General features: G+C 48.4%; 1 protein-coding gene across 2 annotated transcripts in view; it reads left to right on the top strand.

Annotated features, from left to right (window-relative positions):
- Positions 1–12,571, top strand: part of PPARGC1B (PPARG coactivator 1 beta) — a 120,583-nt gene that overhangs the window by 74,717 nt on the left and 33,295 nt on the right. The window contains exons 2-3 of one of the 2 annotated variants that reach the window (XM_027545977.1): positions 9,396–9,569; positions 10,844–10,930. In XM_027545977.1, the coding sequence (XP_027401778.1) occupies positions 9,396–9,569; positions 10,844–10,930 (261 nt within the window). The remainder of the gene's footprint in view (positions 1–9,395; positions 9,570–10,843; positions 10,931–12,571) is intronic. The other variant, XM_027545978.1, reaches the window with a different exon arrangement.

The raw sequence follows: 12,571 nt of genomic DNA, 5'->3' as shown, positions 1-12,571 counted from the left end.
CAACAGGGAGGAAGAAAGGATATGACTAAGATAACACCTGTCCCAGGAGACTTTCTGCCTCAGTGTCCTTGTCTGCAAAATAAGAGTCTTCTGTCTCTGGAAGTGTTTCCCTAGGTTCCTCCAGTGCCTAAAGCCCCAGATCTGGGAGTCCATTGTAGAGATTAATTTTCTGTGCTATGGAGGCTGCAATTCATGTATAATAGTCACCTTATCTGATAAAGAGTGGGAACTACAGCTGGGGGTTGGAGGGGTAGGTGGAGGGCCAGAGAGGGGAATTCCTCAGACAAAGTCAGTGAAAGCACAAAACCATAAAACCTAATACCTACCTAGGTTGTTTAATGAAGCCATATGGCATGCACATTCATTATTACCAGTCTTTGCTCTGGGACTGCTTGTGCTGCTGGCACTGAAATCCCGAGCTCTCTTCTGCCTAGTCCACGCCCACACTGCCAGGGCTCCTGTTTCCAGACTGGGGATGCACTCAATTGGATGAAGAATTTAGACTCCCGTCAAGCAATCTAAGTGCAGATTCTTCAGAGTCTTGCCAATGTCTTCCTAATCTTCTACTATTAATTCACCCACACGTAATTTGACAGCAGGGTTTTGTGTTTTCTTTTTAAGGAAAAAAAAAAAACACAAAAACAGCTCAATTTTATTGACTCCTTCCATAGCCTTCAACTTAGTTTCCGTTGAAGTCTCTTCTCTTATCCTCATATTTTCTTTTGATGAACCATTTCATTAAAGTTTGTACTTATCAGAATTCCTTGGTGGTCCAGTGATTAAGACTGCATGCGTCCACTGCTGTGGGCCTGAGTTTGACCCACCAGTTGGGGAACTGCAAGCTGTGCAGTGTGGCCAAATAAACAAATAATTTTTAAAAAATAATAAAATTTGTAAAGATTGGAATTCCCTGGTGGTCCAGTGGTTAGGACTCTGCACTTTCACTGCAGAGGGCATGAGTTTGATCCCTGGTCTGGGAACTAGGGTCCCACATGCCCCATGGCACAGCAAAAACCAAAAAGTCTGTAATTATAGTTGTGTTTGGGAGAAAACACAACCGACATTGAACAAACAACCCAGACACTGGAGGCAGGTGTGTAGATGACCTGGAGGGTTGTCTCTGAGACACTGGGGCACTGTGGGCCTTAGCAATGTGTGTTGTTACAGGAAGGGATGAAGAGTGTGGATTAACCCGGCCTGTTGCTTAGGGAAGCGTCTGTTGTACCAGAGGCCTGACAAGGCCTGATTAGGATTAGGTTTGATGGCAAGTAACAGAAAACTGCCCAAAATGATGAAAACTTTGAGGAGCTCCAAGCTGACTGCTCCCTCACGTCCTAAGGTGACTGACCCAGGGCCGATTGGTGCTTTGAAATATCAGGGACCCCACCTCCTGCTCATCTGTCTACCAATCAGAGCTGCCTTCTCAAGGTCACTGATAACTAACTTGTCATCCTCTCTGGTTGTCTGGGTCTGGCCTGGCCTTGTAGCCCAGTTCTGAGCCCTGGACTTGTTTTGCTCTCTGGGTTGGAGGACCCACTCCCACCAGATCTGGTGATCTTCCATCAAATCACCTTACCCTAAGCCCTGAGTGGGCAGCTGTGTGGCTGGGGGTTGGGACCTGGTTGAAAAGGGCTGAATGTCACTGAGTTTGCCCTCGGCAGGCCTGGGACTGACGCTTTCATGTGGAAAGGGCCTCCATGATGTTTTGAGACACTTAGCCTTGAGTGTCTCGGTAAAAGATCCTTTCAATGGTCTGCTTTATCTTTAAGCTCAGAATGTTTTTTTCTTTTAGGCTGGCTCAGAGCTCCTGCATTTTCTACTTATTCTTCCTGGAGCTTAATTTTGTGTCTATGACTCCTGAGTCTTATTTCAGAGGAGGCTGGTAGTATTTCTTTGTGGTCTAAAAATCAATTACTTTTCCTACTATTCTCCTGGAAGCATCTTTAGGAGTTTTGTACTAATTTGGAAGACAGTGGGAAGATTAGATTTTTTTTCTTTTGGTTGTAAGAGGGATGAATCAATTATAACTTTTTCACTGGTAGATGATAAACTCCAGCTGGCACCTAATCTGGAGAGGGAACTTATTCACTCACATATTTGTGAAAAACAGGGACTAGACTGGCTTCAGGCACAGCTGGATCCAAGTGTTTACACTCTTTTCTCAGGAATACATCTCTCTTTGCTTCTTTGCTCTGCATTCCCTGTGCTGGCTTCATTCTCAGGCAGAAGCAAAAATGTCTCTCAGTGTCTCCAGAATTACATTCAAGCAGCTGGGCACCCTTGTCCAGATGCTCCAGCACATTCCTGGTGGTCACCCTGAACCACTGCTGTGAACCAGTTGCCATCATCACTGGATGAAACCCTTTAAATTGGCCAGACTGTACTCACCTGGACTGACTGGGTTGGGAGGAGGGATGATGTCCTCAAGGAAGATCAGTGGGCTTCCACATTAGGAAGGGGAATGGGTGGGAGGCCAGCCAAATAGCAGAGATGGGAGGAGAAAAAGGAAAACATCTTTATAGTGAAATGACCCTGTGGGGACTTCCTGCGTACTTACTTCCCTCCCTTCCTAGAAGGCAAATAGAGGCGCAGGCTCATAGGTCTAGACCAGGCTGGGTCTAATGGATTAGCAGTGGCCATGAAGGCTCCTCGTTGCAAATGCTTGGGGCTCATTGGGAAGTAGAGCGGTGTTTGATTAGTGGTGTCTGCCACGGTTAGGGAGGCAGGAAAGGTGAGCCCAGTGCTACATACCTGTACCCCTAATAGATCTCATGCCCAATCATTTAAAAGGGAAAACTTGCCTGAGACCTTCAAATACAACTTTGTCAGTGAAGGAGGCTCCAAGCGGGCAGTAGGGCAGTGCTTAGGGCATCCAAGATGGCAGTCAAGGAGTGTGTGAGGCCCAGAGCGAGCCAGTGTGGTCTGTCCATTAGGGCAAGGTCATCCTCCAAGGGAAACCACGAGCCACAGTAACACTGGAGTGGGGGCTGGTGCAGGCTGAAGGAACAGGATTGAGGGCGTCAGGTTTAGGACTGAGGGGATGGGTCAGGAGACGAGTTCTTGAAGCATTGACCCTCTGAGAGGCCCTGCTCTGCCCATCAGTGCAGTGGGAACATTGACCACTGCCTACCTTCCTGCCTTCTGGGAAGGTATTATAGCTGTGAATGTCACTTGAATGTCAACTCTAAGTGCTATATCTGTGACCACCATTCACTGGGTATCTAGACCTGTGTTGTTTTATCTTTGTAAGGACATTGTGAAGTAGGATTTTTTTATTATCCCCATTTTGTTGATAGAAACTGAGGCTACAAAATTTAGGTCCTGATCTCAAAGGATGAGTGTTAGTAACCAAGCCAGGCTTAGCCCTTTGTCTTTCTTGTCTGGGCCTCTTTCCATGTTAATACAGACCTTCCTTCTGTACCTTTGTTTCCCCCTCCATAAATTTCATTTATTTATTCTGCCTTCATCCCAAAGTCTATGTGGATCACAGAAACTAGATAAGTACAAAATTATATCAATCGCTTGAGCACGATGGGTCCATAGGGTCTGTGTGTTTGATATTCTCTTTTCCAGAGGGGGCAGTGAGAACCCAAGAGAGGAGGCAACCCACTGAAGGATGCATAGTGACTGCGGGCAGGCCCAGCACCCAGGTTCTGTTAGTGCAGCTGCCCCTCCCCCCTCCCGCTTCCTTCCACCAGGTATAACTCTGAGAATGTGCTCTGGCCAGGCGCGCTAAGCTAGGCGATTTGCTGAGTGTAGTCTGGAAAGTGGAGCCACCAATTTTTCCTGCAGAGGCATTCTGTCTTAAACAGGGAATCGATTTCTGACAAGATGCACAAGCTTCCAATGAAGGCACTTATGTGAACCTGGATGAAGCACCATTAATCCATTGCCAGGAGTGTTTATCTCCCTGGCTTGGGGCAGCTGCAGCCTGCTTAGATATGGGATGTGATGTTGCTGGAGGAATGCGTACAGGTGATGCAGCAGCCAGAGGTGTTCCTGCCGCAGTGGTGTTAGCAGACTTGTGGTGGGGACCACCGGGGGCTCTGTGCCTGGGGCCAGCGCACAGCACAGCACGTGTGGCCCCAGGCCTGTCCCTGCTCAGCTGCAAGCTAACCCTGTGACTTGGGTCTTTCTCAGACTTTTCCCAAAGCTCTGTCTCCCCATCCATAAATGGTAATGCATGCATGTATGCTCAGCTGCTAAGTCGTGTCCGACTCTTTGCAACCCTAAGGACTGTAGCCTGCCAGACTCCTCTGTCCACGGGATTCTCCAGGCAAGAGTACTGGAGTGGATTGCCATTTCCTCCTCCAGGGGATCTTCCTGAGCCAGGGATTGAACCTGTGTCTCCTGTGGCTCCTGCATTGGTAGGAGGATTCTTTACCACTGTGCCACCAGGAAAGCCCATAAATGGGAGGAAATGATTTTAAAAGTTCCTTCTCACCTTTAGAAGCAGGATGTCAGACAATGGCACAGGCTGTGCAGGGAGCCAGGAGACCCAGGGTTGGAATCTCAGCTTTGTGTTTCTGGGACCCTGGGTGCTAAGGGTTGAACTGCATCCTCCATTCAAAGATATGTTGGCCTCCTAATCCCCATTACCTCAAAATGTGACCTTATCTGGATATAGGGTCTCTAGTACAGAGGTCATCGAGTTAAAATGAGGTCATCAGTGTGGGCCTAATCTAGGGAAATTTGGACACGGAGCCTGGCATGTGTAGGAGGAAGATGATGGGAAGAGAGACACAGGGAGAAGACGCCATCCACTTGCCAACAAGAGAGGCCTTGGAAGGCGGCACCCCTGCCAGCATGTTGATCTCAGGCTTCCGGCCTCCAGAACGCGGAGGCAAAGTATTTCTGTTGTTTGAGCCACGCAGTTTGTGGTGCTCTCTTATGGCAGCCCTGGCAGACCAATACAGTTGACGGGATCTCAGAGTTTCCTCATTGGTGGTAACGGGGACAGTGACACCTGCCCTGCAGCGTTGTTAGAGGAATCCAGTGAGAGAATGCAGATGAAGCGCTGGGCCTGGCCCACGGTGCACCTGCAGCGTTGTTAGAGGAGTCCAGTGAGAGAATGCAGATGAAGCACTGGGCCTGGCCCACGGTGCACCTGCAGCGTTGTTAGAGGAATCCAGTGAGAGAATGCAGATGAAGCACTGGGCCTGGCCCACGGTGCACCGGCAGCGTTGTTAGAGGAATCCAGTAAGAGAATGCAGATGAAGCGCTGGGCCTGGCCCACGGTGCACCTGCAGTGTTGTTAGAGGAATCCAGTGAGAGAATGCAGATGAAGCACTGGGCCTGGCCCACGGTGCACCTGCAGCGTTGTTAGAGGAATCCAGTGAGAGAATGCAGATGAAGCACTGGGCCTGGCCCACGGTGCACCGGCAGCGTTGTTAGAGGAATCCAGTGAGAGAATGCAGATGAAGCGCTGGGCCTGGCCCACGGTGTATAGAAAGCGCTCAGTCATAGTGGCCAGCCTGTGCTCTGACGCCCCTGCCCCCACCATTCTGTGAGTGGGGCCTACAGGAGCCGGCCGCATTAGAGGCCCTTTAGGTCACCTGAAGCACCCCTCCAAAAGCCTCTCTAAATATGGAGAGGGCCAGAGAAATCACTGTTAATGCAACGCTTAATGGTTTTTAGCCAGAGAGTGGCCTCAGCCCTAATCGACAAGGCCGCGAAGCTGAGATTTCTTTGTTTTTATGTCCTAGGTACACTGTGAGTGTGTCGAGCTGCTCTGTAAATCAATAAGTGCAGTGGTCATGGCCCCTTGATGGTATTTTGTAAAGGCAGTGGCATGGCTTTCATAGGAAGGATTCTCATTGGATGACCCTGAGCTAATCCATTATCCTCCTTGGACCTCAGTGTCTATATGTGCCAAGTGAAGGCGAGTCAGAAGTTCTTAGCTGTGTCTACGAAAGGTTAAGAGGTTCAGAGGTTCAGTCTGAATTCCTTGCACACACATGCATTGTGCACACATACCATATCTGGTTCTGAAAGGGGTCTCCTGAATTGTCCACAAAGACCTGGACAACCTCTTGGGACAGCTGGTTCCTTGCTGATCTGAAATTCTGGAATTCTGATTTAAAACTTGTTTATAAGATTCAAGAGGCAAGTCTTACAGAGGTGGCTGCTCTGAGTTACTAGGATGGGCTGATTCTGGAATATATAAAGAGTTCCCCAAAGAGCTTATAGGTGGGGGCTTTGCTGGCCAGCCAGCTGCCAGTTGCTGAGCATCTTTGTGTCTCTGCTTTTGGCCTTTCCTCCTGCTCCACAGGCCCTCAGTGGAGGGCCTCGGTCCTCCCAGCCCTCCCGCCTGAGTCTCTACTGGATGCTAGTCAGCCTAGCCCACCCACTTGCTTCTACACTGGCCCCACCCCCACCACGTGCATGCTTGTGTGCTAAGTCACCTTAGTCATGTCCGACTCTTTGCAACCCCATGGACTGTGGCCCCCCAGGCTCCTCTGTCCATGGGGATTCTCCAGGCAAGAATACTGGAGTGGGTTGCCATGCCCTCCTCCAAGATGTCTTCCCAACCCTGGGATTGAACCCCCACATGTCTCATGTCACCTGCATTGGCAGGCGGGTTCTTTACCACTAGTGCCACCGCCCTCATCACACTTGGCATAAGACCCAAATCCATCCAGTCCCTACTTGAGCTGGCCTCCACTGCCTCTCTGAAGGCATCTTCTCCCTCCCCTTACTCCAGAGCTGAGCTGCAGCCTCACTGGCCTGTGGGCAGTGCCCGACACTCTAGGCTTGGTCCCCACCTGGATCTCTGCCTGAAACCTTCTCCACACCTTCAACTGCCTGGCTCCTCCTTCACGTCTCAAACCAGACGTTGGCTTCTCCAGGAAGCCTTTGGTCAACCCCATCTAAGTAGATTCCCCTCCCTCTCTTGTCCTCCATCAGTGCACCTGGTTTGTTTCCGCTGTGGCACTAACAAAATCTGTAATGAAATATGTATGTGTTTTCTTTTCCCACTGAGATGGCAAATCATAAAGGAATGCACTGAGTCTTATACATCACAGGGCCTGCCTCATAGTAGCATTTAATATAATGTTTGCAGGCCCCCGCTATCATGCATGGCTCATTTAAATACTGACAAAACCAAGTGCTAATGAGGGCCTGGAACAATAGGAACTTCCATACAGCCTGTGGGAGTGGGCAATGGCACATCCACTTTGGAGAGCAGTTTTTCAGGTAGCTTTTATCAAGGTTCACCAATGCTTTGGAGAAGGGAATAGCAACCCACTCCAGTACTCTTGCCTGGAGAATTCCACGGATGAGGAGCCTGGCGGGCTGTGGTCCATAGGGTTGCAAAGAGTCATACACAACCGAGCACGCATGCACAGACACTTACCATATGAGCAAGCAATTCCCAAGAGAGAGAAAATTGCATGATGTATGAGTCTTTATCACGCAAAGACTTGTACACAAGTACTGTAGGCTTGTTCCTCACAGCCAAAAACTGAAAACAAACCAAACGTCTGTTTAGAACAGGCAAGACCACTGTACCCCCATGAGCCGACTCAGATGGGGAGGAGGAGGCAGCCCCAGGAGGCGGCTGAGAATCCTCACCGAGTGACACAGGGCTTAGTTCCCATGAGTGTTGAACACATGTGGCTCGGAGGAAGACCAGGCAGATAGAGGGCAGGCACGGTTGGGAGTGTCCCTGGAGTTGCACTCTCTGGGCATGTGCTACCTGGCCTGAAAGCAGGGACTGGCTGCTTGCGAGAACCAGCCTTGGTGCCGCCCGGGTGTACAGGATTCTTGCAAAATGCCAATTAAGACATTTGACCCAAATTCAGATAAAAGCCTTTTTCCTGTGTCAAGTTGAGCTAATAATATACATTTATTCATAATTTATGAGGCCTAGTAAGTGGTAACAATTAAGGAAAAGGCCTGGATAAAACCTATTTCTCTTCAGTGTCACGCAGGCCTCTTTCTGTTCTCAAAGGAGGTTCCACCCATCTCTGCCTGCCATGAAACTCTGTTTTATATTATTTTTTAAAATTTGTCACCATTCCTGCTTGCTACCATTTATTGAGCACTTACCAAGCCAAGTTATAGCATTGCCTCATTTAATATTAACCGTATGAGGCAGATGTTATTATCCCATTTTACAGACGAGATAGTTGAGCTTCAAAGAGGTGAAGGGACTTGCCCAAGGTATCACAGCTGGTACATGGGGATTGTGATTCATAGACGCTGGACCCCAGTGTCCATGGTATCCTGTTTCTGTGTCAGCCTCCCCCAGCTCAGGCTGTTTCTGAATCTGCAAGGCACCCTTCTATTGGTAACTTTTTTTTTAAAATTTTTAAATTTCTTGGTTGCTTCCAGTGGCATGCAGGATCTTAATTCCTTGCATTGGAAGCTTGGAGTCTTAACCACTGGATCCCCAGGGAAGTCCCTTGGTAACTGTTAAACCTGGGAGACCAGGGTGAGAAAGTGATCGCTTTCTGAGTCTATCGTCTGGGTTAGGCTGCGAATCTGCATTGTTTCCATCAGGTTCCGGGTGGTGCTGCCCCTGCTGGGACCACACTCTGAGAAGCACCGGTTTAGTCAGTGCTGTTACCAGGTCCTTCCTGACTCTCTTCTACCCCACCCACCACTTATGGCCTTCTAAACCTCCTATGTATTGGCACTGTATTCTCATATGTATTATCATCAACAGTGTGCGGCTTGAGTGTGTCTGATTCTTTTTACACATGTGGGATAGTATTTTACCTGCCAATGTTCTGCAGTTTAGATTTAACATGATATGCATGTATGATATGATAACATACATAATGCCCTCATTCTTTTCAACAGCACTGTAGTATTCCATGATATAGATGGTTATACTTTTACTTACCTATTGTCTGCTGATGGGTAATCGTCTACCCTTTTAGACATGACAATTATTTCTGGGAACTTGAGTGAGTGTTTTTCTGGAATGCAGCAATCACTCAATGATGTCAGTTCTTGCTTTTTGTTGTTTCCTTATTCATATAGAAGGATTGTTGCCTTCTAGAAATCCCCTTTCAAATGGGAACAGTTATAGAAAGGAGTAGTTCTCTATTTACAGGTTGTAATCAAGTTTTCAACCAAACATTTCTGGGAAGAGAAAAGAGGTCCTATGTGGGCAGGGCTTTGAGGGGTGTATGGGAGTGTGGAGGAGAAGGGAAGATATAGCAGGCAGGGGCATTTGTAATGCTAGAGCCTGACCTACCTCCTGGTAGTTTCAACAATTGCAAGAGGATGAAGTAGATCTTTGCATTTCTTGGACACTTGGCAAAATCAGGCCCTAGACAAAGGCAGCCAAAGGTTCAGACTGCCAGTATCCTAAGTAGGAGGGTCCCTTCTTGGGTCTAGCCAGGCTCAGCTCTGACCCACCTCCTTTCTACCTGTCTCCTCAGGGTGGGGGATCTGGGGAGGAACAACTCTGCGCTGACTTTCCTGAGCTCGACCTCTCCCAGCTGGATGCCAATGACTTTGACTCAGCCACCTGCTTTGAGGAGCTGCAGTGGTGCCCAGAGAACTCCGAAACTGACCCCAGCGAGTACAGCCCTGATGACTTGGAGCTCTTCCAGGTATGCCCTCCGAACCTCACCACCGTCTGCCTCACCCGTGCCTCTCTCTGCCCCTGAAAGCCTGGCAGCCCTGAGTCACCTTCTTCTCCACTTGCATATGCAAAGAAGGCTCTTCATCCACTACAGCTATTTTCATCCACTACAGCTATTGGGACCCTGTCTGTCGTCCTGGGTCTGCACTTGGTCTTGGGCAGCTCTCACCCTCTCAGAGGCAGTATTATCGCCTCTGGGAAGTGGGGACTGGGAAGAGCTACGTTCTCCACGCCCCTAGTCAGAACCGAGTCTCTCTGTGAGCTAGAGCGAGTTCCTCCCTTCCTTGAATGATCACACTGAACTCTCATTCCCACTCTGTGAAGCAAGTGAGATTATCTCCTCATTTTACAGATGAGGAAACTGAGGCTTGGAGAAATTTAGCTACATGCCTAGGGTGATTTACCTTGTTAGTAGCTGAACTAGATTGAAACCCAGTTTGCCTGCCTCCTAAGCCAGAGCTTTATAACCATGCTGACGCCATAATGGCTGACACCATAATGGGACTGACTCCCATTCTCTGTGGCAGGACTGTCCCTGTGTATGTATGTTCACTCACTTAATTTTATTAACAACTCTCAGGCAGGAGTGTATTTATCTCCATATTTCCATTGGTACCTAGAGGTTCTTTATTTATTTGTTTTTTCTTTATTTTTATTTTTAAAAAAATTTTTAAATTGGAGGATAATTGCTTTACCGTGTTGTAGTGATTTCTGGTGTACAACAATGCAAATCAGTCATAATTATTTATATTTATATATATTCTCTCCTTCTTGAACCTCCCTCCCCCCCTCCCATAGAGGGTCTTTAAGAAGAAGCAATGCCAGGACCTGCAGTTCATATCTGTGCCTCTTCCCCTGTGAGCCCCACAGTCCTGGAGGCACGTTTCCTTTAAGAAGGCCTCTAATGTGCGATAATGTGATGTCTGGGATTTGCTTCAGAATAAAGCAATCCCTGCATGCATTTGCATGTGTGGGTGTGCAGCATGGAGAGTAATAGGTGAAATAAGATTAACCATGTTGAAACTGGGTGATGAGTACATTTGGAGTTATTATTCTTCACTTGAAATATGCTCCTATATAAACACTGGAGGAAGAATGCATATCTCCCTGTGCCTGTCTGACAATATAATAATAATTATAGTAATAACAATAACAACAATAATAACATACCATGTGCCAAGTCAGTGTGCCAAGAGTATCATCTCAAATAATTCCACTGACAAATTGTATCATTCCTTCTAGAAATGTTTATGGAGCTCCGTATGTGTGTCAGACACTGCATTCAACAGTGGACTCTACGGTCTAGAGGGAAGATTGACCCTAGATCAGGTAATACATAGTCAAACAGTGGTCACTAGGGACATGGGCACAATAAGAATAAACCTGGGATGAGGAGCGTCTGAAGAAACTGGGTGGTCAGGAAAGTCCTTTCTAAGAGATGCTTCAGCTGAAGGAGGACAAAGGAGCCTCATGGTGATCCCAGAGCCAGGAAGCAGGAAAGCTTGCTGTGTTGGGGAGCCGAAGAGCTGGAGGGCAATAGCTAAAGGGAAAGTGTCAGGAAATGGGGGGTGGGGATAGGCTAGGCAGGGGCCAGATTATGCCTGCTCTTCTGGGTCATATTAGTGAAAGTGATGGCGGCTCAGCTGTGTCTGACTCTTTGCAACCACATTGTCTGTAACCCACCTCTGTCCATTGAGTTCTCCAGGCAAGAATACTGGAGTGGGTTGCCATGCCCTTCTCCATGGGAACTTCCTGACCCAGGAACAGAATCTGGGACTCCTGCATTGCAAGCAAATTCTTTACCATCTGAGCCACCAGGGAAGGAGTTGGATTTTCCCCAAGATTATTCTAACCTATCAGTACAAAAATTATCAGTAACCCATTTTACAGATGAGAAAAGTGATGCTTAGAGAGGTTAAGTAACTTGCCTAAGGCCACACAGTTAGGAAGGGCCAGTGTAAGTTTACTCTAATGCAGGAACCCAACCCCCTCGCTGTTGTGTGAGGATCAGCAGGACTGCGGTCTGGTTCTGGCTCCATCCAGGGCCTCCATTCTTTGTCACAACAATGGGGCAAACTGCACTCTGCTATTCCCTCCCTCAGAGTGGGGCCAACTTCCAGGAAATGCTTTCAGGTTATAGAGAACTGATGAGCGAGAGGGATTTGGATGCTGCCTAAAGACCATCCCTGATAGCTCAGTGGTAAAGAATCCGCCTGCAACGCAGGAGACCCTGGTTCGATTCCTGGGTCGGGAAGATCCTTTTCCCGGGAGAAGGGATAGGCTACCCACTCCAGTGTTCTTGGGCTTCCCTTGTGGCTCAGCTGGTAAAGAATCCGCCTGCAATGTGAGAGACCTGGTTGGATCCCTGGGTTGGGAAGATGCCCTGGAGAAGGGAAAGGCTACCCACGCAAGTATTCTGGCCTGGAGAATTCTGTGGACTGTTATAGTCCATGGGGTCGCAAAGAGTTGGACATAACTGAGTGACTTTCACTTAGCAACTTAAAGACCATCCCCACCTAAACTGTACAGGCCCTGCCTACTCAGAGACTGGCCAGACCCACTAGTAAGCTCCTGCCAGGAGCCTACGATGTGCATGAAATGACCTCAGACACAAGTCAGCCTGGTGTGGCCCTTGGGCTCTTTGCATAGCAAGGAAGGCAGAAGAATCTTCAGAGATGGTCAGGACTGTGGTGGAACTCTGCGTACACTGCCTCTCTCCCCTTCATGCCCTGCATTCCATAACCTGCGCCACCCATCACACCCCGGTGCCCCTCTGCGAGGGTGATTACATGATCGGTGCCTGATTCCTCCTCGATCCCCTCTCCACCCCTGGAGCTTGGGGGCTGATACAGCACTGTAAATTGTCATGGTCCCAGGCTGTGCACAGAGACCAGCACTTTCTTTATTTGTTAAATAATTAACAAATATTTCTGTGAATACATCCTTCAACACCCAGCTCTCACGTTAGCT

Source organism: Bos indicus x Bos taurus, chromosome 7, assembly GCF_003369695.1.
Source record: "Bos indicus x Bos taurus breed Angus x Brahman F1 hybrid chromosome 7, Bos_hybrid_MaternalHap_v2.0, whole genome shotgun sequence".
Lineage (NCBI taxonomy): Eukaryota > Metazoa > Chordata > Mammalia > Artiodactyla > Bovidae > Bos > Bos indicus x Bos taurus.
This window is presented reverse-complemented; position numbering and strand designations above follow the sequence as displayed.